At 39.0% G+C, this 25,280-nt stretch overlaps 5 protein-coding genes across 8 annotated transcripts; 3 read left to right on the forward strand and 2 right to left on the reverse strand.

Moving 5' to 3' along the window:
* Positions 1–705: 705 nt before the first annotated feature.
* On the forward strand, positions 706–3,163 carry LOC126799404 (reticulon-like protein B17). Its single transcript, XM_050526604.1, has 8 exons — positions 706–1,274; positions 1,361–1,511; positions 1,592–1,666; positions 1,769–1,910; positions 2,005–2,074; positions 2,173–2,238; positions 2,328–2,450; positions 2,770–3,163. Exons 1-8 carry the CDS (start codon positions 779–781, stop codon positions 2,940–2,942), a joined length of 1,296 nt encoding a protein of 431 aa, XP_050382561.1. The 5' UTR covers positions 706–778; the 3' UTR covers positions 2,943–3,163.
* A 665-nt stretch (positions 3,164–3,828) lies between these two features.
* Positions 3,829–8,334, reverse strand: LOC126798824 (nuclear cap-binding protein subunit 2). The gene is made up of 9 exons (XM_050525888.1): positions 8,238–8,334; positions 7,904–7,991; positions 6,951–7,174; positions 5,793–5,931; positions 5,685–5,718; positions 5,418–5,531; positions 4,744–4,797; positions 4,517–4,626; positions 3,829–4,206 (listed from the first exon to the last, which is right to left on the reverse strand). Exons 2-9 carry the CDS (start codon positions 7,919–7,921, stop codon positions 4,132–4,134), a joined length of 768 nt encoding a protein of 255 aa, XP_050381845.1. The 5' UTR covers positions 7,922–7,991; positions 8,238–8,334; the 3' UTR covers positions 3,829–4,131.
* Positions 8,335–9,048: 714 nt separating this feature from the next.
* On the forward strand, positions 9,049–12,573 carry LOC126798155 (protein NUCLEAR FUSION DEFECTIVE 6, mitochondrial). Of its 4 annotated transcripts, none has more exons than XM_050525016.1 (3): positions 9,049–9,247; positions 9,587–9,708; positions 12,085–12,573. In XM_050525016.1, the coding sequence occupies exons 1-3, from the start codon at positions 9,096–9,098 to the stop codon at positions 12,090–12,092; spliced, it is 282 nt and encodes a 93-aa protein (XP_050380973.1). In that variant the 5' UTR covers positions 9,049–9,095; the 3' UTR covers positions 12,093–12,573. The 4 variants fall into 4 exon arrangements, with proteins under 4 accessions (XP_050380973.1, XP_050380969.1, XP_050380971.1 ...); XM_050525012.1 differs by lacking the exon at positions 12,085–12,573 and adding an exon at positions 11,439–12,020; XM_050525014.1 differs by lacking the exon at positions 12,085–12,573 and adding an exon at positions 11,105–11,429.
* A 331-nt stretch (positions 12,574–12,904) lies between these two features.
* On the reverse strand, positions 12,905–14,199 carry LOC126798687 (uncharacterized protein At4g28440-like). Its single transcript, XM_050525720.1, has 2 exons — positions 13,824–14,199; positions 12,905–13,389 (listed from the first exon to the last, which is right to left on the reverse strand). Exons 1-2 carry the CDS (start codon positions 14,092–14,094, stop codon positions 13,190–13,192), a joined length of 471 nt encoding a protein of 156 aa, XP_050381677.1. The 5' UTR covers positions 14,095–14,199; the 3' UTR covers positions 12,905–13,189.
* A 3,025-nt stretch (positions 14,200–17,224) lies between these two features.
* LOC126797003 (uncharacterized) lies at positions 17,225–18,540 on the forward strand. The gene is made up of 5 exons (XM_050523700.1): positions 17,225–17,524; positions 17,613–17,753; positions 17,865–18,110; positions 18,188–18,240; positions 18,444–18,540. The coding sequence occupies exons 1-5, from the start codon at positions 17,225–17,227 to the stop codon at positions 18,538–18,540; spliced, it is 837 nt and encodes a 278-aa protein (XP_050379657.1).
* Positions 18,541–25,280: the final 6,740 nt, after the last annotated feature.

Raw genomic sequence — 25,280 nt, forward strand, 5'->3', positions numbered from 1 at the left:
TCTACTCTTAATCCTAAATCTTATATCTGTCAATGACCGAGTTGGCATGCGGGTGAGCAGACAACATCTCGAAACTAAACCGCACTCTTATGTCCCTCAGCGGCGGTAACTCAAGCTCCCTAGTAGTGGCAGTGGCAGTGCCGAGTCCCACTTCTAGTTTCACTATGGCCTCAAGGCTAGGCATTCAGGCCACCGGATTGAGGTGGCACAAGAAATCTATGTTGCCGGATCTGGTCGAAACCACCTAGGGAGGGGAAAGACATTTGGGTTACGTGCATGGACCTTAACTTGAGGACAGCAGCACCATCCCTAATAATTAGAAATGATTTCAACCACAACCTTAACTTTAAGCCTTTTGTTATAAGAAAGTACTATGTATGCCTTTGTGTGCCTTGTTTCCAATCCTCATAGGAAGAGGCTCGTCACTTTTCTACTTACCATAATATATTATGTGATTTTTTTATATAAATAAGCTCCAAACTATGAAGAATGTGCGCTCTCTTACAACACTTTGTAGACAATTATCGGTCGGCCGGAGCAGGTGACACCTCAATTGTTACCGTTGCTTTGTCCGAAAAATAGTTTAGTGCGGCTCTTGGCTTTTCCGGTCCCGCACTAACCCCGCCGTAATATTTCAAATACAAATTTCCTTTCTTGCTTTCCCCCAACGGCTACTTAGACACACAACACAACACAACACACACCTTCCCAAAAACCCAACCTCTCTCTCCATCTCTAACCCAAAACCGAAACTCAACACAACACCCTCAACTCTCTCATGGACTCGGCAGCTTCATCTCCTCCCTATCGCCACCACTCCCGCTCGGAGCCACCTTCCCGGACCAAATCGGCGTCAAGGCTGGCCCAAGCCGAGAAGGTCCCTCATCTCTCTCTGGGTCTAATCCAATCACCCTCACCCCCCTCTCGCAAATCTTCTTCTCTCCCTCTTCATGAGCTTCTGCTTCTCTCCCCTTCCCCGAACCCAAGAAGGTCCAAGACCCGTCTCGCCGACCGGTTTGACATGCCGGACGAGCCCGCGGCGGAACCTGCCGGCCCACGACGGAGGTGCAAGAGCAGAGCCTCCCAGATGGGCTCTCTGGGCTGTGCATCGCCCAGGATCACCAGAAGGTCAAGGAGGAGGTCGGAGGTTGAGATTCGAGAAGATAAGGATTTGGGTTTGGGTGAAGAGGTTGTGAAGCCTGTGAGGAAGAGAAGGTCCAAGAAAGACAAGCTCAGCTTGGTTCTTAGTGTTCCTTCTCCAACTTTGTCTACAAGTTAGTTTTTCTTTTCTTGAGTCTTTTAAGTCTTTTTCGATTTCTTGGTGTGTTTTTTTTTTATGATATGTGTTTTGTGTTGATAGTGGATGATGAGGATGGAAGTAGTCTGGAGCGAATTGGGCTGCTGTTGAATGATTTGATTATGTGGAGAGATGTAGCAAGATCAACCCTTTGGTTTGGTTTAGGCTCTCTCTTCTTCTTGTCTTCTTGCTTTACCAAAGGAGTCAACGTTAGGTAATTACTCCTCCACATTTACCTCACTGTTTTCTTGTTTGGAATTCCAAACCTGTAACTTCATTCATGGTTGTTTGCAGCGTTTTCTCAGCGATTTCCCAACTAGCACTTCTGTTCTTGGGTGCTTCGTTTGTCTCGAATTCAATCTCCCAAAGGTACAATGACTTCCACCTCACTTATGTAGTCATGTATCACTTTGGCTGCTAATATATTTGTGTTGAAGTAATGTTCACTGATATTCTTGTTTATATGCACAGAAATAGTAATGAAAAGAAGCGTAATTACTTGCTTAAGGAAAATGATATCGTTGGTGTGGCCAAAATGATACTACCTGCTGTAAATCTTGCAATAGCAAGTACAAGGAAGCTATTCTCAGGAGAGCCATCAATGACTCTCAAGGTAAACACAAATCAAAATTTGAATATTTGATTGTTCATACAATTAAGAGTTTAAGGGAGTGTTTGACATTTGCAATTCAATTTTCTGCATACAGGTAGCTCCATTCTTTCTTCTAGGAGCAGAATATGGGCATCATATAACATTGTGGAGGCTCTCTATGCTTGGTGTGAATGTGATTATTTGTTAATTTAGTCCATTGTGAAGGGTTTTTATACGAGTGTATATAATTTTGTTCTAACTATTGATATCATATTCTACGTAGCCTTTTTTATCAGCTTCACAATCCCAAGGCTGTACTCATGCTACTCCATTCAAATGAACCAAAGAGGTAACCAACTACATCTATATGTACTTGAGTTTTTGTGGACTCTCTTTATGTTTATGTGACATTGACTAAAGTGTAAATTGAATGTGTAGCTGAATGCTTGAAATGGTGGGTGTTGGAAGCATGGGGAGCATGCTCTCACAAAAAGATTGTAGCAGCATCAGCAATCACAGCATTCTGGAATCTGTCTACGGTTAAAACCCGTATATTCACTGGTAGGTTCATATATTGCTGAATAGTTTCGTCTGTGGAACAACAAATGTGGAAATTGTAGGTTTAAAAAAGAAAGTTGCTACTATTTAAAATTTTCAGTTTTTGTGACGCTTCAAAATCTTTTTAATGGCTTGCTAATTCGTAATGATTGCAATAAGTCAATCCCTTGTTTAAATCATCTGGTATAAGACTTAATGTTAGGCTTCTATTGTATCTCCAGAAGAAACAGGCATTGCCTATGTTTAAAGACTGATACTGTTATACACTTATACTGTGACTATTATTGATCTTATGTGAGATTTCTACCTATTTCCTTTGCAGCATTCATATCCATTGTAATTCTTCGTTACTGCCGACAACACATGGTGCAAGTTAGGGAAGAAGATGAAGAAGCAAAACAGGAGGAGAAGCAGCAGGACATAGTGATGGCAGAAGCAGAAGGTGAGGAGCAGCAGGAGCAGGCATTAGTAGTGGCCGAAGTGGGCAAGCAATGATATATAGTCCAATAGTCACCACATCTCACACTAATGTTTTTGTCTCTGAAAGTGTATAAAATATGTACAAATCAAACTGCCTTCCAAACTTCTCTTTGTGAAAATATCATAAATAAAAATGATTTCCAGATTTCTGCCAGAAGTCATATTCAAATGTGTAGATCTCTGCACAGGATTATAAATTACTTTCTCAATATATAAAGAAAAATGATTGAACTCTAGATAGAGCTTTCTTAGTTAGGCCTGGAATGGAGACCATGAAGATGCAGTGTCTATCTGACTATTTCATATTGACAGATAGTGAAACCAACAATAAGTTCCACAATCGTAGCTTCTGTCTTTGTGTTGATTTGCAAAGTATAGAGTTTGTACCAGAAGCCACTTGGAAACACATGCCTTAGTTTGACGGTGCCTTCTGGAGTGCCATTTATTCGTGTTATGAGCAAGTGGTGCTAATCATTCTAAAATTGATGCACTAGGGTGATGAAAATCTTTGGCTTCTGCATCTGCCATCAGTTGAGGAGCTCCAGAAACAGACTTGGTAAGACTGGAACTGTGTGAGGACAGATCTTAGAGAATTTTTTTAGTGCTACCGTAAAATCACATGGCAATGCTTAGTGTTTAGGGTTTAGTAAGGAACCTCTTTCGAAATCTCCACCTCTTACCTTTTTCTGAAACTCAAGCAAACTAGGACCTTCCAAGGTTGCAGTGTTGTCTTTCAGATTCAGGTCGTTCGTGTTATTAATGGGCATCGTCCACGGATATTTTCCTTCATAATTTGGGTCCCTTGCATATTCGTATGCGAGGTATGGATGATGGATGTTCATTACTACAAGCTCGACAAGTAACACCATAGCTCAGAAGAGATGATTTGTAAGACATGATATGACAGGAACTTCAACAATAGATATCAATAAGTCAGCCAGTAACTTGAGTTAGTAGGCGCCATTCAATGGTTCCTCTTTTCTTGAAAGGGGGTGGTGTGAAATCTGCTCCTGGGTTTACATACAACTAATACTGACTTGTAAAGGTACTTCAGTTTGAACAGACACAGCTGATCACTTCTCGAATCTAAGCCTTACAGTAAATAAAACGAACAAAGGAAAAATGTCTTCAAGTTTGTTCAGACATCCCAATAGCAGGCAAAATTGCCTCTAAAGGTCCACTGATTGATCCCTGGCAGTACTGATTAAGGTCGCCGCTTTTTGCCATCCTCTTCCTCATCATCAGAGTCACCACTCTCACGAAACCGTGGATTTTTCTCCTGTTGCAGCAAAAAGGAGGAAAAAAAAAACATGCATGTTAAATTAACAAATCAAGAAAATAGAAGCTTATTTCAAGGGTTAAGATTATCCTACATTACTGCGGGACAAATTAGAAGTGAGATGAGTTGGTATGGCATTGAAAGTAAATACAATGACAAAAGTCAATGATCAAAGGGCCTCACACTTTAAACAGCTATTATTGCTCAACATAGGATATTATTAGCAACCTGTTCGCACTTGGCCCATGGAAACAGCTTATGGAACTCTTATGATTCAAGGCAAATTAGGATATGAATCAATATAAATTACCGGTCTAGAGTCATGATCAGAGTTCTTCAGTGATTCATAATTTGAGCTTCTCTTTGAATTCTCATATGACGGGCGGTCATCATCACGCTGTCGTTTCCGATGAAAATCCCCTGTCACAAATCAAGTTCAAACATTGGTGAAACAGGTAAACAACAAAACTTGCTAATACAGCAGCAGAAATTTATTTGCACCATATATCATACAGATGTCTGATATGGTACTCATACCTCTACCATGCCGATGAGAACCACCATGATTATTGCCTCCCCCCTGTCTACCATCTGTACAAATGAAATGTCAAAAGGTTAGTGAAAGGAACTATTAAGTATGTAATAGACTAAATGAAAAACAGTCACATTGCAGAATCTCGACAGGTTTGATGAGAGGTGTTTTCCAATACTGACTCTTACTGTAAACTACCACTGAACGACACAAAAAGAAGTAAAAGAGAACTAGCAGGTGAATAAAAGGTCGAACAAGAACCACAAAATATAATCTCAAAAACTACGCTCTAATTCTGTACAAAAGGTGAACATGCCCAGGCTAGGTAGTACTTGTTGGAAAGATAACTTGAAAATCCTATTTGTGTCCATGAGGTCACAACATAATAACATACCAAGATCCTACACCATCCTCAAGGTAAAACGTCGCCATACATGTTATGTCAGCTTATGAACCTACTCATATTAGTACTAATTTCCGTCAGATGACTGCACCTTGCCTAGTTCTGTTTTTGCTAAATGATGCAAAATCCGATACACAGTACAACTGCAACCAACCAACCTACTCTAAAAACCGTAAAGCAATCATACATGCCGACATAAACAATCCTGCAAATAAGCCCAATTTCTTGAGCCAGACAAACAATTGGGAAAGAGATGATAATATTAAACTGACTTACAGTGAGGAGGAGGCATGACTGGAGGGAAAGAACCCAATGATCCAGTACCATAGTCAACAAGGGTTCTCGGAGCTTCCAACTCCTTTTGAACTAATTTACCATATCCACCTCTACGTGTAACGTGTTAAGGAAACTAAAGGCCAAAAATGTTCATCACTAATTTCATATCCAAGGAAAAAAAATCACATTACAGGGAAATAATAGATAAAATTTAAAGAATGATGTAGAGAAACATTGCTGTCGTTTCAAACCGGTAAAAAAGGATATCTGGATCATAATCAGTACGGTATTCATCACGAACCTGTAAAGCAGAGAAAATATTAACACTAAAACAATTTGGAAGATAATTTTGGCTAGTTAAACAAAATCATCCACCTGTCCACCACTTCGCCCTCGACCCCATTGCCTTCCTTCTTGGAAACCCCAATCAAAATCCACACGAATAGGACGATCATCAAGAATAGTCCCGCTTATATATTTTACAGCATCCTCAGTGTCTTCTCGAGAATAGAATCTGTTAAAATGGAAAAAAAAAAAGTCTAATTCTCAGAAGGAAAAGTGAATGTATACTCTAACCACAGATAAACAAAGAAACCAATTACAATCAACCAACTATGATTTACGAAACATGAAAGAAAGAAAAAAAAACAATTCAGGTGTTTACTTCAAAAGGATACAACAGTCAGTCAGTCACCATCCAAATTTCTAAGCTACACCAAATCAGTAACAATGGGGGTATGGGGACTCAAACAAAAATCCACATAAGAAAAGGAAATAACTCCTAGTAGCTTTTTGAAAATTTGAATTATATTCTTATCTGCATAGCACCTCGTGATCCATGAGCATCTAGACTGATTATCCTTAAACTAATTAATTAGTTTTCAACCATACAAAGCTTATGGTTGAAAGTAAAAGGGTTTCTACACCAGTTCAATTGGATGATAGAAAACCTATAGTTAAATTTACCTTCTAATTAAGGCAATCAATCATGTGTATAAGCACGTCATTCATAATCAATTAAAGAGGCACTTTACAGACGATTCTTGTCTTGTAAATCTTTCCCTTGTCTAGTACAAAAGTCACTCTCTATAAATGCATCAAGTTCTTTTATAATTCTTGATTACAAGTTCCCCTAGAAACCTTTGATCACCTAGATAGAATGTTTCTACAGTCAATACATACTGAAGTTTTGGCCCAAAAAATAACAGCAGTGTAAACAGTTAGGCAAAGATACGCAGTCCGCTACTCACCAACAGGCATGATATTAATGTTTTAAGCACGGTGAGATAAAATTCAAGGGTTCATCTAACCGAACATCTTGCTATTTTATTTTGATCACCGTGGTTTATTAGCATTAATTTCTCAGTAAACAGCATGTAGGAATTTGGGCCAGTACAAATAAAACATAAATAGAGGGACACATCTCTAACATAGAGATGAAGGCACAAGTTGCTCTGTGAAAATTTGACTCTCACAAACCTCTGGACTGTTTCTTTTGCTATATTAAGAATATGAATGAGAATGTGAACTTACAGGACAAAACAAAACCCACAAGGGGTTTTTGTATTCTTATCCAAGCCCATAATAATCTTCTTGATTTCTCCAGCACGAGCAAAGAGCTCATACACTTGCTCTTCTGTTGTATAGAAAGACATGTTCCCAATATAAACAGTGGTTGATGCCAGAAGTGCTTGCTCAAATTCCTCTTGTGATCCAGGAAATCTTCTATCCCGATATTGTGAAAGCTTCGCTTGATCCTAAACAAAAGAATGAACAAAAAAAGAGTGATGTAATTATAAAAATTATAAATGCGGGGATACAAAAGGATAAGCAGTTCAGATCTATAGCCTTTCAGGTTCTAATAAAGGAGTTGATGAAGTACATAATGATCTGGCAGTTCTTAGCAGTTATCTTGTTTGTTTGCATTTCACTCCTCTAGTAAAATATATAGAATTCTAATCCATCACATTCTGTAGAAAACTAGAAATCCTACTCCAAGATTTCAGGTACATGAACAGCATGCGGTACGTAAGAACAATATATATAATTTGTCCTATGCTTATAATATATACAATTTTTTAACATCTGCGAGATAATATCATTCACTTTTCACATCGATTACTAACTCATGATAAGCAAGCAACTAAATGTTTGGGGATATAATAGAGAAGCAGAAGAACAGATACCAATTGTGCAGCTGCAGCTTGTATGGAAACCATGTTAAAGTTGTTCACTAGATCATAAAACAACTTTAACCCAGCTTGTTTGCACGGTTAAACTACGGACATTCACTTTCAGTCTGGTTCTCATATAAATTGTAAAACCATCGACTAATCTCTAATTCAATTCTCTCTAACATCATCTCTACTCCTCACATAACAATAATTGAAAAGTAAGCAAGAAAATTCAAATCATAATTTGACCAGCTGGAGTACTTCAACAAGTGGCAAGAATGTTCAATCCACCAATGAAAACATTAATCTCACCTTGAACAATGAAGCCATCACGGAGTGTGACTCCTACAGAAACCACTGGACCCAAAGCTCGAAGAAAAAGCTCCAGAACTCAACGAATCTGAAGCAGAAACAGGAAACCCACGAATATTAACAGCGTGAAAATGAAAGCAATATTACAGGACACAGTGTTACTTGAAGCTCGCTATAAGAAATTATGAATGGGGAGATGAGAGATTAGCTAAAATGCAGAAACAAAATCGCCTTGGTTTAGACCCTAAAGCAGTGGAGCAGGAGCATATAAACCCTAGAAGTTGAGGGAGGAGGAGAGACGGAGAAAGAGAGAAAGGGAGGGAGAGAAGAGTACCAGGAGTGAAGGGGAAGGGTTTGGCCCTGGGAGAGGAACGCGGAGGGGAGAAGTGGAGGAGTGTCTGATGAAAAAGGGGTTGGGGTTTCAATTTTGGTCCGACTCTGACTGATACGGTAATACCCGCTTCGTTTCTAGGCCCGAAACAGATGCCCGCTTTTACTCTTTTTATTTATTTATTTTTTATTTTTAGTTTTATTTAATGAAGAGCTTAGTAATTTTCCATTTATACGTAAGAGTTCACGAATTCGACTTGCCATAATATTTGAATTTTTAGTTTAATAAAAAAATCAATCAATAAATCATATTGAAATACTTATTTGATTGAATTTAGGGGGTGAGCTTTTATATCAAAACAGTGGCAAAGCACAATATTGCACGATTTAAATCCTATCACAAATTGTATTGGTTAACATAATCTACATTTTTGGTAGAAATTTTTTTTGTAGGAAAAAAAAAGAGAAATTACAGGGAAGCACGTCTAGGGTACCCAATAACTAAGTAATCAGAAACTAAGGTAAGATTAACTTGAGGCAGAACACAATCACTCAGAACTGAAGAAGAATGAAGCGAGTAGCCTATAACGGTGACAACATCAGCAACAAAATTGGCTCTGTCTAAGTTATGTTTGTTTGGTAAGAGAAAAAAAATGATTAACCCGAATTAACGATGTGGCACTTGCTTAGCCTTCGGATTACCTTTCAACGGTCCAGATCCCAGTCACTTCCAACTATAAATTGCAGGGTCCAGTCACACCCGAACATGCTCTCTCTTAAATCCCAAAGGTTTAGGGTGTCTACCCACTTCAACTCTCTCTACTTCTGTTTTGGGTTACTTCGAACCTTAAAAGGTCTTAAAATGGCCGCCTCAACCGCCGCCAGATCCATTTTCCGGTCCTGCGCCGGCCGGAGCTGCGCCTCGGCCGCTCGGTTCGCCACTGAATCGAAAGCTGCTCGCTCACCGTTCCGCATAGGACCCAAGCAGCCCACATCATCATCTCCTTCTCTCAGGTACACACAGTTTTTTATTGCATTTTTTTTTGGGGTGAGAACATTGCTTGAATCTATCTAATGTAAGGGTTTGCTTTGAATTGAGTTGTTAATCAATGAAATTGTGCTCTATATGAGAAGTATGCAAAGACTAGATATAGAATTAGTTTTGGGCTTATCAATTGTTGAACTGTGATTATTGAATCCGGTTGGCTGCAAAGTTTCAATCTTTAATGTATATGGTTGGGTTTTGAGTTATAAGTTATTTGCTGAATTAAGACATTGGCTGCAACCAAGTAAATTAGAGTATGTAATGTGTTGGGATTTAAACTATTGTGAAAATGGACGTGATTTGTGTAGGTGTCCTGTTGAATTGAGCTTCTGTGTGGAGTCGATGCTGCCCTACCACACTGCCACTGCCTCGGCTTTGATGACTTCCATGCTTTCCATCACTCGCCGCAGCTACGGTTGGCTTCCTGAAGGTAATTTCATTTACTATATTTATGTGGCTTTTATATTTATTTTAGAATGCGTGGTTATTGTGGTGTGGTGAATTGTTATGTTTATGTTGTTCCCCGGCGGCTGCTGCATTGTTATGAGTTGCAATTCTAGTGTCAAAGTAGACTTTTTGTTGGCACTGGAATTAAGTAAACTAAGTGTTCCTTACTTTTGTTTTGTGAAGACAATGTTATGAATGAGGAGTCATGTCCAATATGTGTTTTTGTTTGCAAGGGCTTGAACCAAATTTTGAAATTCGACTATGTATATAGTTTAGAAAACACTTAAATTGTTTTTTTTTAATAAAACTAATACAATGACCAAGAACTAGATACATAGGTCTCCTTCTTATCTGACTAGGCGATTGCCGCTTTGTATCAAATGCTGAATCTTCTCCTTGAAATTCCTCCTGCTAGGATGTTCTTAGATTTACATAATTTTTGTGTCAAGCAGTCTTGTTTCATCATGTACATCAAAGACCTTAGTTGTGTTTGTCGGCTACCTAACCAATGGATTTTCATTCTTGAATTAGGTATCTAGCGAACATTTGTAGGGCCCCTTGATATCGTTCTCTTCCTTCTAATTTTCTGGTAAGATAGTGTGTATTCAGTTATTGGATATTATTGGGTTTAGAATTGTGAACACTGCCACTTATTCATTTGAAATACATTTTTTTCGCTCATACCAGTACGTAGTCTTCCATATGAATTTGTTAGGCACTGGTAGCTGAATGCTGAAATTTATTCCCTTTCTTTCCAGAAAATACTGGTTTACTTTCTCTCTCAATAAGAAAGTGAATCTTACTTCCCCACTCTTTCTTAAGAGAAAATGGTACAAAAAGAACTCTTTTATTGTTGTAGGCCTGGACAAGACTAGATGAGGATCGAGAAGTGAAGTTGGAGTCACATTGGTCTTTAAAGTCCAAGCTTTTAAATTTGTAGGGGTGCTATCATCCTAAGTTATTTGAGAACATTTCAGTCTTTTACTGCTACATCTGCAATTCTTCTTCTTGAAAACAGCTTAAGTAGTTCATCAGATGTGTTCAGTTCTTCAATAAAACAAGTGGCAAGTTTTTTATGGTTGAAGCTTCTAATGGTTGTATTGGATGCGATTGAATCATGAAATACTGTTAAAGAAACGTGCTTAATCTTAAGATTATCAAGAATTATCTTCGTTAGAGGTGTCTTTTTTTCCATCTTTACTGTTCTTCTGCCTCCTCTACTGTTCTTCTGTAGCCTCTCTTTTGTCTATTTGACTTGAAAATGCCAAATCAAGGTTGATATTGAAGATGTTCTCTATCATCTGTTTACATCGAATTTGAAAATGTTGTTTCACTCCTGGGTCATAAAGTTAGTGTACTGATCACTTTTATTTAATCAGCTTGCAATGATGATGTGTGATGAATATTTCAAGGACTCAAGGAAGTTTTATGTACTTTATCTTCAGTCTAAGGCAGTGACACTGCTGGTAATTTAGGAGTTTTCAGTGAGCTGCAGAAGAGACAAGTTGCATTTCCTGAGCTTTCAAACCTAGATCAACTAGTAGACTTGGTTACTATTCTCTAGGCATGAACAAAATTTCTTCTTTTTCATCCTGTTTTGAGATGCGCAATATGTATTATAGACTTAATAAGTCATCATTGTAAATCACATTATGAAATTATCTTTGCAATGATGTCTATGACCAAAGATTAATGCTAATTTTATTCAATCAGCTTGCAATAATGATGCATGACCAATTTCCAATGAGTCCAGTAGAAGTTTTCTTCAAAGTTCATGCACATGAAGAGAAAGAGACTCGGAAGCCTTATGAGATACATACAGGACTCTAGATTGAAAATAAGCCAATGCATTGCTGTTGTATCTAGTTTATTATTCTCCTTTTTTTCTTTTGGATTTACTCTAAGCACCATGAGGATTGAGATGTGATATTTGGATCACTACAGTAACCACGCATATATTATCTTCCCTGCAATGTTGCCATTTTGTAATCTTGGTGTATGCAGCTTATGTTTCTCAAAGTAAACGTGATTACATTTGTAGCAATGAGATTTCATAGCTTCTGATATGGGTTTGATTTAGAAAAGGTTCCTACGTGTAACATGTTGTACTTCAAGCCAAAGCTCTTCCAGCCAAATTCATCTGAAATTTCAGCCATTTCACATTTTAGTGCGTATTATGACCTAGCAGAGTTTCAGTTTACAGGATTTTGGTTCGTTATAGGGTGTGTAGGTTGATAGGGATTATGAGCTGACATACTTTGAGTAAGCTGTCCCATTTTGCCTCTTCCTTTATGGTTTTTCCAAAACCCTATTTCCCCAGTAGCTGACATTTAATTCTTCCTTTTCAATCTATGCGCAGATTCTTGAGGAACGCAGATCCAACCCTTCCAATAGTGAGTTCACTTCAAACATCATCCATTTCCTTTGGCCGCCTTTTGTAATAGAGCAGCAAAGACATTCTACACATCACACATACATTGTGTTTCCCTCCTGTGTAGTTATCTCTTGCATTCCTCTCGAATTCGGGGTTCTGTCAATGCTTGCATTTCTCTGTTTGAGCATATTAACAAAGCATAGTCGGGTTTATGGCAGTCTACTGCTGCATGTAACAGTGGTTATTTATTGGCAAAATGTCATATAGTCGTAGTTCTTAGTGCTTGGAGTCTATTTTCTTTTCTTTTTTTCCGAAACTGAGTCTTTATTCTAATGTTTTTTGTGCTAGGAATTCTTTGAATAATGATTCCGGGCTTTCCTATGTGCTAATTTATGTAGGGGTACTAGAATATCTAATGTGATTGGAGTTTAGAGCCTATACTTGAAAGTTTTGGGGGACGTTAGTCCTCGGTCCTTTTAGACTGATCTGAAGTTAATTAGGATGTTCGTTTTTACGTTGTTCTGTTTTTTTTTAATGAACAAAATGAAGAACACAACTACAGAACAAAACCCGTGGGCGCAATTTCGGTGTTCGTTGCTCGGATCGAAATGTGTGCATACCATATCATTAAGTAAAATGTTTTCACAAGATACTATCAGCGAGTTAATGCCTGTAGTTGATCATAAGATGGGACTTGATGCCTGTAACTGATCATATGGAGTTCATTTTCGTAAAAGTAGGGAGGCTTGTCAAAACTAAACAAGTTACATGGACGCAATTCATTTAAATTTTGCAGCAGCCTGTGTTCATGCATAAGTGACGCAACCTAAGCGGGTATAATGTACAAGATACAATTATTCTGGCATATACTTGACCACAATATTTTTTCCAAGTCATAATATTAGCATCCGAAAACTCACTAGCAAATAACAATAGTGAAAATATCTTCAGGAAAACAGGAGAAGAACCACATATCAGTTGCAGTACCCCAGTAACAGTAACGGTTAGGAACACCAATCTAACCTTTGATTGCTACTAATTCACTAATATCCACTCTCACAATATACCCATCATTCAGTCTTTTATCCAATTAGCTTTTCTGGTCCGATGCAACATTAACTAACTCATACTCGACGAGAGAAAGATTGTTGGCCTCCTTCACTTCAAAGCTGGCTGGTTCTGTGACTTCAACACGGCCCCATTTATCAACCCCAAGCCTCATAGTCCCCTTGAACATGTCAATCTTTGCATTGCGCAGGATCACCGTGGTGCCAGGCTTCATAATATCAACTGCATATACAAACCAAAGTCATGCTCAACACTCACTTCACATCTATATCATACACTCCAAAATACTCCACACATAGCACCATTATAATCACACACTGCGATAACTCCATATTTAAATGCTCCACGATCCTATCCTATCATCAACAATAACCACTACTCCATAACATAACAATCCAATGCCCCACAATCGCAATGATGTATAAACACATACAGCAATCATATGCACAGTTAATCGACTCGAACGGAAAACAGCATTAATATCATAAATCCATAAACACAAACACAGGGACTATTCCAATATCAGCAACACAGATCTGAATCACCTCAGAGATAACAAATATTGAATTCAACCAGATACAAATTTCCGATTCGAAGCTGCTGAAACCTAAAAGCCCTGCAAAAACCTAGAGCAGAGGAGGACCATAGAGATGTACCTTGGTCATTGCGAGCAGTGAAGACAATGGTCCCGGTCTCATCGCCGACGAGGCACTCAGCGATGCGAGGAGGCTGAAGAGGGCGAGAGGAGAGAGCGGATCGGGCGCCGCCGTTCTTGGAGGTGACCTTGACTGGATTGGAGCTGACGACCTTGACGGTCAGAGTGTGGCCGCTAGTGCCTGGCTGAATGTCCGCAACCTTTATGAACACCGGCTTCCTCTTTGCCGTCACCGTCGCCGTCCCGGAAGCGTTCGCGGTCGCCGTTGCCATTGGGAGTGAGCTTTCCTGCGCTTTGGCTTTGCGAGAGAGAGATTTGAGAAACCCTAACCCTAAAGCTCCAATTTGGGAGTATTTGAGGAGGTCGGCTATTGCTAACCGGGCCTCTCTCTCTCCTTTCGTTTTCCAGTTCGGCCCACATTCAAAACTGTGAAAAGAACCCTCTTTTTCAATCTATTTTTCACAAATTCTTTCACTCTTTTTTTTTTTCTTTTTCAGTTTTGAAAATTTTAATATATGGAGATTGAACTAGCAATAACATAAGTTTTCCGCTTTTTCTTATTGAAAAACTCTCTTTACCAAAGCATCCATAGTTTTTACAATGTTAAATAATAAAACTCTAAAGTATATAATCTCTATTGTTGAGCCATATTTATTATTTTTTGAAAAATGGTTTGGAACCCGACCTAATTGGGAAGCTTATTTTCACGCCCGGTTTTATTCACCACTCATATCCTCGTAGAGAACATCATGAATGATAGCAGAAGTCTCCTATAATCAAACATTATCCAAATAAGACTTACAAGTACAATGAGCTAAACTTCTTTTTACTTGGCAAGTTGTGACCATAATATCTGGAGCAAAATTAGCTTCTTCAATGATTAGAGTAAAAGTTACTGCTCCAATTTTGAAATGTATAGTCTTGGACCGCTTGAGGATTCTTTAAGGTGGTTTTGTGGTACATGTGACTACACTGATGACCCTCATGTATATGTGTTTAATCTTCTGATCACCAGACCGAAAATGGTTGAGGTGATTAGTTAAGGTGAAAATTGATGGCTAAGGAAGAAGTGTAACTGTGAATTGTGAAAAGAACTGTAACTTGTCACGTTCTTACTTTGACTTGAAATGTGATTAGGGTGTTGTTATCTAGTGAGCATTGAGTATTTATTTGGATAGACATAGTAGAAGTTTTGAAGGTTTTCTTTCCAGTTTATTACTTGGTTTTGAAGTTGAAGCTGAAAAAGAGACTCAAGTTGTGTAATTTCTAGCAGACTTTCGCTTTATTCTTAAATGAAATCATAACCAAGTCCAATAGTTACAGTCTTATTAACTACTACAAAATTTTGATGATGCAACTTTTTTATCTCTCAAAATCCTTACAAGATTATGATTTACTGAAGTCTTTTTCTTTTTTACAAAATTAGATTCTTGGGGCGCAAGCAAAGATGAATTTTACTTTTAACATTGTATATCATCTGCTAAGGCCGGCTCCAATTCTAGTGGATTATTTGGCGGCATTTATGGAAGTTGAAATTGCTTCCTAAGATGCTACACTTTTTATGGAGTTGTTCTTCAGGTACTCTTCCATGCCTTAGTGCTTTATTTACTCAAAATGTGGTTGAAGATTCTATGTGTCCTCGTTGGCAACAAGCAACTAAAATGTTACAACCCCAAATTTGAAATGATAAAATTTTAAATTCAAGATGTGATAAACCCAAAATAATTCTTGATAAATAGAATTTATCTTACAATTATCCTGAATAATATAAATTGAGTTTGAAACATACAAATTAACCTAACCGAAAATTACATTACCATTAGATACACAACAAGTGATTACATGGTAAATGTAATGCTCACTTGGAGCTTACCAAAAACTACGAATAGAACAAAGCTCCGTCGCCACCAAAACTACTCCAACACACGTCCTCTCAACCTGTTAGTCCTCACATGCAGGTCTAACCCCTACACTATTGAATTGGTGTACCGGGTTATAAAAAAATAACCTGGTAAGCTCTAGGTGTCCGTATGAGTAAACCATAAAAACATGTACTCAAATTACATACCATGCAAATATACACAATTTAATAAGTTATCACATGTATTAAAGAATCACAAATGCGATGAATTAACTTCAACACAACATCTAACCAGAAAGACTAACAACGAGGTTTTATTTCAAAACATGCACTCATGAGACTTAGATAATCCTACTAGGTTACCCCTCACGCCGTGCAACGGCAGATAGACTAGAGCTCTAACTGATCGTAACTAATCACCTTGCCAAAGTTTGGTTCCCGATTTATTTGTCTCTTATCACAACTGTGACCCATGTCCAAATACCAGAAAACATTTTAACAAGACTCAAATATTAAAATAACATATACGATATAATCAAACCACTCATGCTAATATTGTACAAAATCAAGTGACTCTCACAGCATCACAAAATGAACAAGTCATACAATTAAATCAATTTACCAGAAAGTACATTTTTTCCTTCCGGTCCCATCTGCCAACAACAACCAAAATTAACCACAATTCATCCAAATTACCATAATGTACATTTTCTTCTCTTCCGGTCTCATCCGCCAACATCAAATAAATATGCAACAATAACAATAAAGAATATAATATAGCTACATGTATATGTATATTATGATTACCATTAAATATACATGTACAAATAGACTATAGTATATCAATATCAACAAGTATAATTTTATTTCACACTTACATTAATCATAGTTCACAAGCACCAACCTTTGAAATCATTTTTAATAAAAATTCATTTTACTTACCCATAAACCATAGACGATCAAATTCATATAATTTTAAATGAAAAGTATTTTTAGAACAATTTTATAAAAGTTGATGCCACATGAACTATGTTAATATTTCAAATTAAATTGCAACAAGTGAGGTTTACTCACCTCTTATTCCCACTACCACATGTTATGTGTTATCTACCACTTGTTTGATGGTCTAAATTGCTTTTGAACTGCTTATGTTCTGACATAATTTTATGATGGATCTATAGTCTGCATATATACTAGTATGCTAAATGACACCATGCTCTATTGTTATCATGGCTCCTCTTCGTTACTTGACTAATCATATCGTGTTGTAGTTTGTGGCAGACTTAATGTTTACTTCTTTGACCTCTTGCAGGTGGTTAAACTAGATAATAATCAGCCATAGAATTTTCTAGCCAATGCACATATTGTGGTTTTTGAAAATGCTCAGATACTCCGTAAAAGGTGCTTCTCCGCCCTATTTGTAAGTCATCATAAAGATATATATTTGAAGTTAAAATCTCTACTCTCTTAGTTTCACTCTATACGCTTCAAACTTCACACTCAAATTTCATGTGGCTTATGATGAATCCTATTAATCTTAAATGACTTCAAACCTGATTCGGATTGTTTCCCATGAAGCTAAGAACCCAGTAGACTGCTCACTAAAGAAGACCTTTGAGCTACTTGAACCAAATCTAAGACCCCCATGGGCAGTAACAATTCTAACACCACATGAACATTTGCTACTCAACAAGGTTATTTTGTATGGAATTCTATGTGAAACCCATTGTGCCAAAACACATATTAAGCATTTACATGCCATGGTCATTAATGGGTATGGCTTATTTGCTAATTTGATTTATGAGATTGTGAATGAATTGTATACGAAACTTGTTGAACCGGTGAAGTGTCAGTTGCTTTGGGTTACTAAGGAGATGATTGATGTTTAGGCTATAAGCATCCATGGTTTGTTGGTTTGTTTTCTTAAAGAAAATTGTTGGTGGGGATTATAGTGATGGAAATTCATGGTTGTGTTTTGAGATCGTCATCATGTTTCTAGCCAAATGGGATTCCCTTGTGGAAGTGGATCCTATGACTTTGACCAGTAGACTGTATACATATCTTCGGCTAGTAGATGATCACTATAGATTTCTTAGTAATCGAACATTGGAAGTGTTAAAGCAAATGGAAGTTGATTTATGTATTGAAGTGTTAAGGGAGTAATTTTCTGTATGTTTGAAGATTGGGCGGGATGTTGTATGGCTCCTACAAGATTTGGTTCATATACCAAACATTAGATCTATTTGGAAAGATTTGGCATTGAATCAAGGCAGCTTTAAGACTCTTGGGTATTTTGTTATTTCGTTGCTCTATAACACAAGGACTTCAAGTCGGTATACTTCAGATTCACCAGAACTGGAGACACAATTGCGGTTTTTAGTTTTCTACATGCGTAAAGTTTGGGAGTCAAAAGCGATACCAGGAATGGTTTGCTAAGAAGTTTTTATTTGAACCAAACAGAGAGACTTTGATAGTTGACATTGTCCGTTTTATATGTTATGCAGACCACCCACCAAACGAAATCATTCAAACAAATATCATTCCCAGATAAGCTGGTGTAGGTTGGCTACTAAAATATCGCAAAAAGAGTTATGTACAAGCCAGTGTGAAACTAGCTCTACTTTATGATTGGTTGTTCTTCAATTAAATAGTACAAATAATGAATATTCAACCTGCAATGCTAATGATAGTGTACTCTATCCCCAAATACATTGATGTGACTCACACACTTCTTAAGTTTTTGTTCCTTCTTGTGGAAAGTTATGATGTGGAACTCAGAGGTAGCATTGTTAGAGGCGTGTCTTCATCTCTTCGTGTACCTGTCAGGAAAGGAGTAATCGCTCTCTTGATGTCTTGACAACTTGTGGTGCACTTTCTCCTGTCTTGTGAGAGAGGCTGTATAGATTTTTATCAGGTATGGAATTGGTTACTTCTAAAAGGCTACAACAAACTAAATTTCCTAGGGGTGGGCATAAAAAACGGAAATCCCGATCTCGTCCCGAAATTCATAGGAACGGGACAGGACGGAGGTCTAAAAACATTCGTCCCGTCCCGATCCCGTCCCGTTTCATAATAGTGGGATGGGACGTGGGACGAATAATTTCTATCCCGCTTCGTCCCGTCCCGTCCCACCTTTAATGAAAACTTAAAAATTCTTATATATTTTGTATCAAAATGAAACTAATTTTTGTTCTTAATAACTCCAAAATTATATCAACTCAAATAATAATGGTAAATTATAATATTTTGAACATAATATGCATTTTTTTTTGTTAAAATTTCATTATTAAATGTTATTTTGTTAATGATTCCTATAAAAATATAGGTTTTTATTTAATTTTATAGGAATGTGGGATTTGTCCCATTCCGATCCCGTCCCGTCCCAACCGGGACTAATCCCGAGTGAGATATATTCTTAAAAACCCTCGTCCCGTCCCGATCCCGTCCCGATTCAAAAGAGTGGGACGGGACGTGGAATGACCCTCATCCCGTCCCGTGCCCACCCCTAAAATTTCCCAGCCCCTTTGTGAGTTTGGAGAATTCTTGTTGCATGGGAAGTCTGACCCCGTCACTAGAACGTGAAGAAGTAGATTTGCTATAAAATAAGCTAATACTTTTGTTATTTTATTACAGTTGCAACATGCACATTTTCGAGGTCACCCTGTGGGAACATAATAGTGGTCCAAATGTAACAAAGGCTAGAGGAGATTAGTTTCTTACCATATCAACTGATAGTTCTGTCAGGGCTCAGGATAATAGATGATGCAGCTTCTTGTAGTCTATTAGTAATGGCCATAAATGATCAAATTTACAATGTAGAAAAGAAGTTCAAATTTTTCAGAACTGAGAAGAATTTCTGCTTTGATTAGTGAGTTTTGATGGGCAAGGACCAAAAAAGTGGCTTTATTGCATTGATTTTTTTTTTCTAGAATGAGAAACTTGTTTAAATTATATGTACACTGTTACGATGAGATTCCGACGGGGGAATTCCAACGAACCAAGAAAGCACTTCGTCACCTGCAAACCATGAACACATGGCGTCACGGGGTGAAGACCGGCGAGCCCGGTCCTCAACGCTCAGATGCCTAAGTCAACTCAAGGGTGAACATGTAGAGTATGTAGGAGAAGAGGTGAGGGTGACGGCTTACCTTGTTATGGAGAGGAGAGACCTATTTATAGAGACAAAAAGTGTGACTACTGAAATCACCGAACTGCCCTCGTGGGCGTAATAATGCATGTAGTGGGCTTTTAGGCTAATTGGACCCTAAAGTGGCGGTTTTTAGGACTACGGTGATTGTGTGTAAGGTGAGTAATTCCGATGTTTGGCCTTTTACGGGGAATATCGTTAACAAATCTCCAAATTCCTCGGTCAAGAGACTCTCTTGGGTGAGGATTTTATCAAATAAGGAAACATCGGGAGTGCGACCTGAACAAGTGCCGGAGCACTTACGGCGACACTACCAGTCCTCTAAGTCCCCATGCAAGAGAGGGATTAGCCGAGTGGAAATAAATGTGCCCAATGATGTGTGGTCCCGAAGAGACCGTATGACGAGATATATATGGTCCCGGGAGAATCAAAGTCTCTAGAGGCGAATGTCATGATCAGAGGGAACATGTGGATGCATATATGATGTGTGCGATCATGATACGAGGGATCATGTGGCAACGAGATCCGGGGAATCATGTTGTGATGTGATCCGTGAGATCATATGGCGATGTGTGACACGTGGTTGCCCCTAGGTGAGTGCGAGAGGGCATACGTACCCATGCATGGGATCAAACCAAACGTAGTTCCTTGGAGCTAAATTGGGTCGTGCCGGGAAGTGCTAGGGACTCACCTCGGTTAGAGTGGCGGGATATGCATGTAACGCATGAGGGGTACATGTGGCAAGTGAGATGCATAAGTCCCCCGGTATCCGGGTCATGGTGTGCAATACACCCGCCCGTGGTAAGGTGAAAACCGAGCTGGGGGTGTAAGTACTCGCCCAAACAAAGGAGTGGGAGCCGATCCGTGGAGCATGTGTACTCACCCGGGTGGAGAAGCGGAGTCGGGAATGGACGCACTCACCTAGAGTGTAGGAGAATAGCTGGGTCGGGGAGTTTGGAAGTACTCGCTCGAACTGGGTCGGGGGTGTACGTACTCACCCGGAGAGAAGAATAGATGGGCCTAGGAATTTTAAGAATTAAAAATGCCAACAAGTTTCCTCCCGGGTCGCGATGATGTGTGGACCCGGAGTAAACTAGTGAGTCACCAGGATCTCAAGTCTAGGCCCGGAGGCCTGTTGGCGACTAGCCTAGGGTCCCAGTGCTAGGCCCGGAGGCTGGCTAGCAGTCGGGGCATCAATGAGACCGGTTTGGCGAAAACCATGGGTGTCAAAACCCTTGGTGAATACGTGGGTGTTAGAACCCGTGGAGAATTGGTAATGTATCCAAGATCCCAGTGCCTAGGCTTGGAGGCTTGCTAGAGCAGTTGGGGCATGTGCAAATTGGCAAGTGATATAGGATCTTTGTGCTAGGCTCGGAGGTCAACTAGCAGTTGGAGCATCCATGAATCTAGCGACTGATCAAGGATCTCAGTGCTAAGCAAAGAGGTCAACTAGCGGTCGAAGCATTCATGGATCTGGCGAGTGACCTAGGATCTCAGTGCTAGGCCCGAAAGTCAACTAGCAGTCAGAGCATCCATGGATCTGGCGTAAAATGTGGTTGCGAGAACCCATGGAGAATAAACCGTGGGTGTTAGAACCCGTGGAGAGAGTGATCATCAAAAGAGAGTGAGTCAAACAAGTATATGTAAAAATATGAATAAAGACAATTATATAATTTTGTACAAAATGTAGTAATGAGGAGTACACATAGAGACAAGTCGCAAGTGACCCACATGGGTGTATAACTGAATGGTGTTGCCTTTTAGGTGTAGCCGTTTTAGGTGTTAGCCATGAGGTGTTACCGTGTGGCGTAACCTTGAGGTGTTACCGTTTAGTGTGACCGATGTGAATATATGCAAGTATAACAAGCTAGTATGCTAAAAAAATATCGTAGCACATGTTACGGTGTGCAGCCATATGGTATAGTCTTGTTGGTGTAGCCATTTAGGTGTTAGCCATGAGGCGTAATCGTAAGGTTTTACCGTTTAGCGCATAATAACCAATAAGGGCAATCAATAATCATTTAAGGAGACCGACACAAGTAATAAAACGAAAACCGTTATGGATAGAAAGTAGACATAAAGAGTATGCATGGAGATATGTTGCAGGAAATAAGCATAGGGGGTAGCTATGAGGTGTAGTCTTTTATGTGTAGCCATTTAGATATTAGCCCGGAGGCGTTACCGTGTGGTGTGACCGTGAAGGGTTACCGCTTAGAGTTACCAAAGTACATGTACATATAGTAAGTATGTCCTAGAATGAGGTAGCATATACAACGTAAGGGAAAACGTATATGGCGATAATGTAATCAAAAATCAAGAGTGTAAAGGGAAGTGTACCAGAGACCCTTGATGATGCCGTAGATAATATGTAAAGAATGGAGTTAATGTATGAGACTTCATGTCAACCATTGAGCCCCGACAAAGCTCATGAATTTGTCCATATAAAAGTGTCTGGTGGTAGTTGTACCTCACCGTGGAAATTATAAGTGTCCGAGATTATAGTTAGGTGCCTGAGAAGTCATAAGCCCAAGAAATAGTAGAGAACCAAATAATGGAAGTGGTGGCACTAGGGTGGTGAAGTATGAATCAATATATGTAGACATGGGCATATGAGAAAGCGTCCTGATGGCAGTTGTACCTCACCAAGGAAATATATAAGTGCCTCGAGGAGGGATACATAATTGACTAGAGAGTAACTTAGTTTGTTACGAGCTGGAGGATGTAGCATCAAATGACCAGGATGGAGGTAATAACAATTATGGAGCCAAGTGCGCGTGCACTAAGCCAACTGGTGAGTATGTATAGTTGATATCGCACACAAGTAATATATGTGTAAAGACACATCAAAGAGACCACGTATAATTGCATAATTCACATATAAGTAGTGTATGTGCGCTTACAAAGTAAGAGTCCCATGTATGATTGCTATATGCAACATTGACTTGGTTGACCAAGCTCTTTCTAGCTTTATGCCTATTTTCTTTTTGTTCATGTTACTGTGCTCAAACATTCTTAAGTGTCAAGGGCAGAGAGAGAGAGAGAGAGAGAATTCAGAAGAACCCGAAGGAGAGAGTTTGGGATGAAGGGGCGGCCAGTCGGGTGAGGAGCTGCAACACGTGATGGAGGATCGTTGAGCCGGGTGAGGAGCTTCGGATTAGGAGGCGACGGGCCAGATGAGAGAGTTCTGGATCAGGAGGGGAGCTGGCTAGGCGAGGGTGCCGAGGCAAGGTGCGGCCAGGAAGGCATGGCCGAGGCAATGAGCGGTCAGATTTGAGGCACGGCCGGGTCTAAGGCGCGGTTGGGTTTGAGGCACGGCCTGTTCGGTTGAGTGAGCCTTCGAGTAGGAGATTTATGGGGCAGGGCCGCTGGATAAGATTTGTTTTCTCTGTCTTTGAAAATTATTCTTTTTTTCCTTCGAGGAACCTAGAAGCCTAGTTGTTGTGATGCTAGGCCGGCACTGCACAAAGATCTCATTGATTTTTCCAAGCTAGATTAATCCCAATGCGATTTATAAAGCCAAATCTGTAATATGAGCAGAGAGAAGAAATGTTACGTGGGTGGGTTGGTGCACAAAGTAAATCTAGGCTAAGGTGCAGTGACGAGTGAGCAGATTTTTGACAGTCGCCGAACATCGTTGAGGCCGCCGTTGGCTTGTTGGAGCGTGGTGAGCACGTTGGCTATGGACATGAGTTGCCTCATGCTGCCATAGATCAGCCTTGGAGGAGACAAAAGATGTTAGATCTACTTTATCTCTCCTCAAACTCTGCAAATTAGAAAACCAGAAGCTGCATCTCGGAGTTCCAGGATGTTATAAGCTTAACATTCATGTCCGGGAAAATATGTGAGGGCTCGAGCTCGTCACGTGTGAGCAGAGGAAAGCTGGAGAGGAGAGAGAAAGATTTGACAGTGGGAGAAAAGAAATTTCAACCGAATGGTGGAGTTTCTCACGACGAGCTATGAGGGTGGTGCCACTGAGGATCATCCTTCTAGCACTAAATATTATGACGAGATTTCGGTGGAATAAATTTGACGAATCGAGAAAGCACTTTGTCACCTAAAACCATGAACACACGACCAGTCTTCAACGCTCCGATGCTTAAGTCAGCTCAAGGGTGAACATGTAGAGTAGGTAGGAGAAGAGGTGAGGGTTGAGACTTACCTTATTGTAGAGAGGAAATACATATTTATATAGACAAATAATATGTGACTACTGAAATTACCGAACTGCCATTGTGGGCTTGATAATGCATATAGTGGGCTTTTAGGTCAATTGGACCCCAAAGTGGCGATTTAGGGCTACGGTGACTGTGTAAGGCGAGTAATTCCGATGTTTAGCCCTCTACGGGGCGTATCGTTAACATACACATATTATTTGCTCCTCTTGGATTTTGTTCAAGATATCTCCCACAGCCTCAATTGCTCGTTTTTTTTCACTTTACCAATTAGATGCAAATGCAAGGGTGATAGCAACTAAACAGTCATCTGGTAGCTTTGTAATTTCTTTTTGCTGCTTATAGTATTACCTAACAGTTATTTCCATGATTTTAATATTTACATTGCTAAATTCTCATGATTTAGATCCTTACTACTACAAAACCAGCAATGTAAAATAGTACCCTACTAAGTTAATTCAGCCTATAAAAACAATGGTTATCATGGTAATAAGCAAAATAAATAGATGAAAAAATATATATAGGGATAATTGTGTTAAGAAATTAAAATTGCATTGCGACAAATGTTCACATTGAATTAAGTTTTAACCAAGATTAATCGCATAAATGCGAGTCATCACGTTAAATTAAGTTTTAACCAAGATTAATCACATAAATACAAGTCATGTGCGACTGTGCGAATGCACGAGTAAAAAACTATTTGGGATAAACCGTTGTGTCAGTTTTTCCATCAAATTATTAAAACTAGCAATCACCACCCACTATGTGTATGCATAAAACGTGTGCACTTATACATGAGAAGTTATATGTAGAGAAGTTTTTTCTATAATTTTTTCTTTTGATTTTACCTTTTACGTTCTTGTCTCTGAATTATATAATCTCATTTTTGAATAATATATGATATATAAAGTTTTTGACTTTTCACATCCATTTTAGTTGTTAAAGTGAGTTTGTTTTATTATAGTATAGATTCACATAGTCCCGTTCACACGGTCAGTAGCTGATTATGAAATTCATGCTCAACTACCATTTGATGTAAATCCAAATGTACGGAGAATCTTTTTAAAATAGAGTTATTTTGTTTTCAACCCTTTAATTTACATCAAATAGTGGTTGATCATGAATTTCATGGTCAGCTAGTGACCGTGTGAACGTAACTGTACATTAACATTAGGGTTGCAGTAGTATTTCTCACTCATAAGCATTTTATGCAAGAAAGTAATGTGAAGGTATGATACATATTACTACCTTTAGTTAAACCTCGATAAATGATTTTTT

The sequence above is a fragment of the Argentina anserina genome, chromosome 6 (genome assembly GCF_933775445.1).
Source record: "Argentina anserina chromosome 6, drPotAnse1.1, whole genome shotgun sequence".
NCBI classification, from domain to species: domain Eukaryota; kingdom Viridiplantae; phylum Streptophyta; class Magnoliopsida; order Rosales; family Rosaceae; genus Argentina; species Argentina anserina.

What these genes read in the sequence shown, in the direction of transcription:
- LOC126799404 (XM_050526604.1), top strand. Translation starts at nt 779, where the DNA reads ATGGACTCGGCAGCTTCATCTCCTCCCTATCGCCACCACTCCCGCTCG. An exon ending in TCGAATTCAATCTCCCAAAG is followed by an intron (nt 1,667 to 1,768) that starts GTACAATGACTT and finishes TTATATGCACAG; the next exon opens with AAATAGTAATGAAAAGAAGC. An exon ending in CATTCAAATGAACCAAAGAG is followed by an intron (nt 2,239 to 2,327) that starts GTAACCAACTAC and finishes TTGAATGTGTAG; the next exon opens with CTGAATGCTTGAAATGGTGG.
- LOC126798824 (XM_050525888.1), bottom strand. An exon ending in AGTCATGCCTCCTCCTCACT is followed by an intron (nt 4,798 to 5,417) that starts GTAAGTCAGTTT and finishes TCATTTGTACAG; the next exon opens with ATGGTAGACAGGGGGGAGGC. An exon ending in TTCTCATCGGCATGGTAGAG is followed by an intron (nt 4,627 to 4,743) that starts GTATGAGTACCA and finishes GATTTGTGACAG; the next exon opens with GGGATTTTCATCGGAAACGA.
- LOC126798155 (XM_050525012.1), top strand. Translation starts at nt 9,096, where the DNA reads ATGGCCGCCTCAACCGCCGCCAGATCCATTTTCCGGTCCTGCGCCGGC. An exon ending in TCATCATCTCCTTCTCTCAG is followed by an intron (nt 9,248 to 9,586) that starts GTACACACAGTT and finishes TGATTTGTGTAG; the next exon opens with GTGTCCTGTTGAATTGAGCT. An exon ending in CTACGGTTGGCTTCCTGAAG is followed by an intron (nt 9,709 to 11,438) that starts GTAATTTCATTT and finishes TTATTCAATCAG; the next exon opens with CTTGCAATAATGATGCATGA.
- LOC126798687 (XM_050525720.1), bottom strand. Translation starts at nt 14,094, where the DNA reads ATGGCAACGGCGACCGCGAACGCTTCCGGGACGGCGACGGTGACGGCA. An exon ending in CACTGCTCGCAATGACCAAG is followed by an intron (nt 13,390 to 13,823) that starts GTACATCTCTAT and finishes TTGTATATGCAG; the next exon opens with TTGATATTATGAAGCCTGGC.
- LOC126797003 (XM_050523700.1), top strand. Translation starts at nt 17,225, where the DNA reads ATGACTTCAAACCTGATTCGGATTGTTTCCCATGAAGCTAAGAACCCA. An exon ending in CAAAAGCGATACCAGGAATG is followed by an intron (nt 18,111 to 18,187) that starts GTTTGCTAAGAA and finishes TATGTTATGCAG; the next exon opens with ACCACCCACCAAACGAAATC. An exon ending in TCATTCCCAGATAAGCTGGT is followed by an intron (nt 18,241 to 18,443) that starts GTAGGTTGGCTA and finishes TCTTGTGGAAAG; the next exon opens with TTATGATGTGGAACTCAGAG.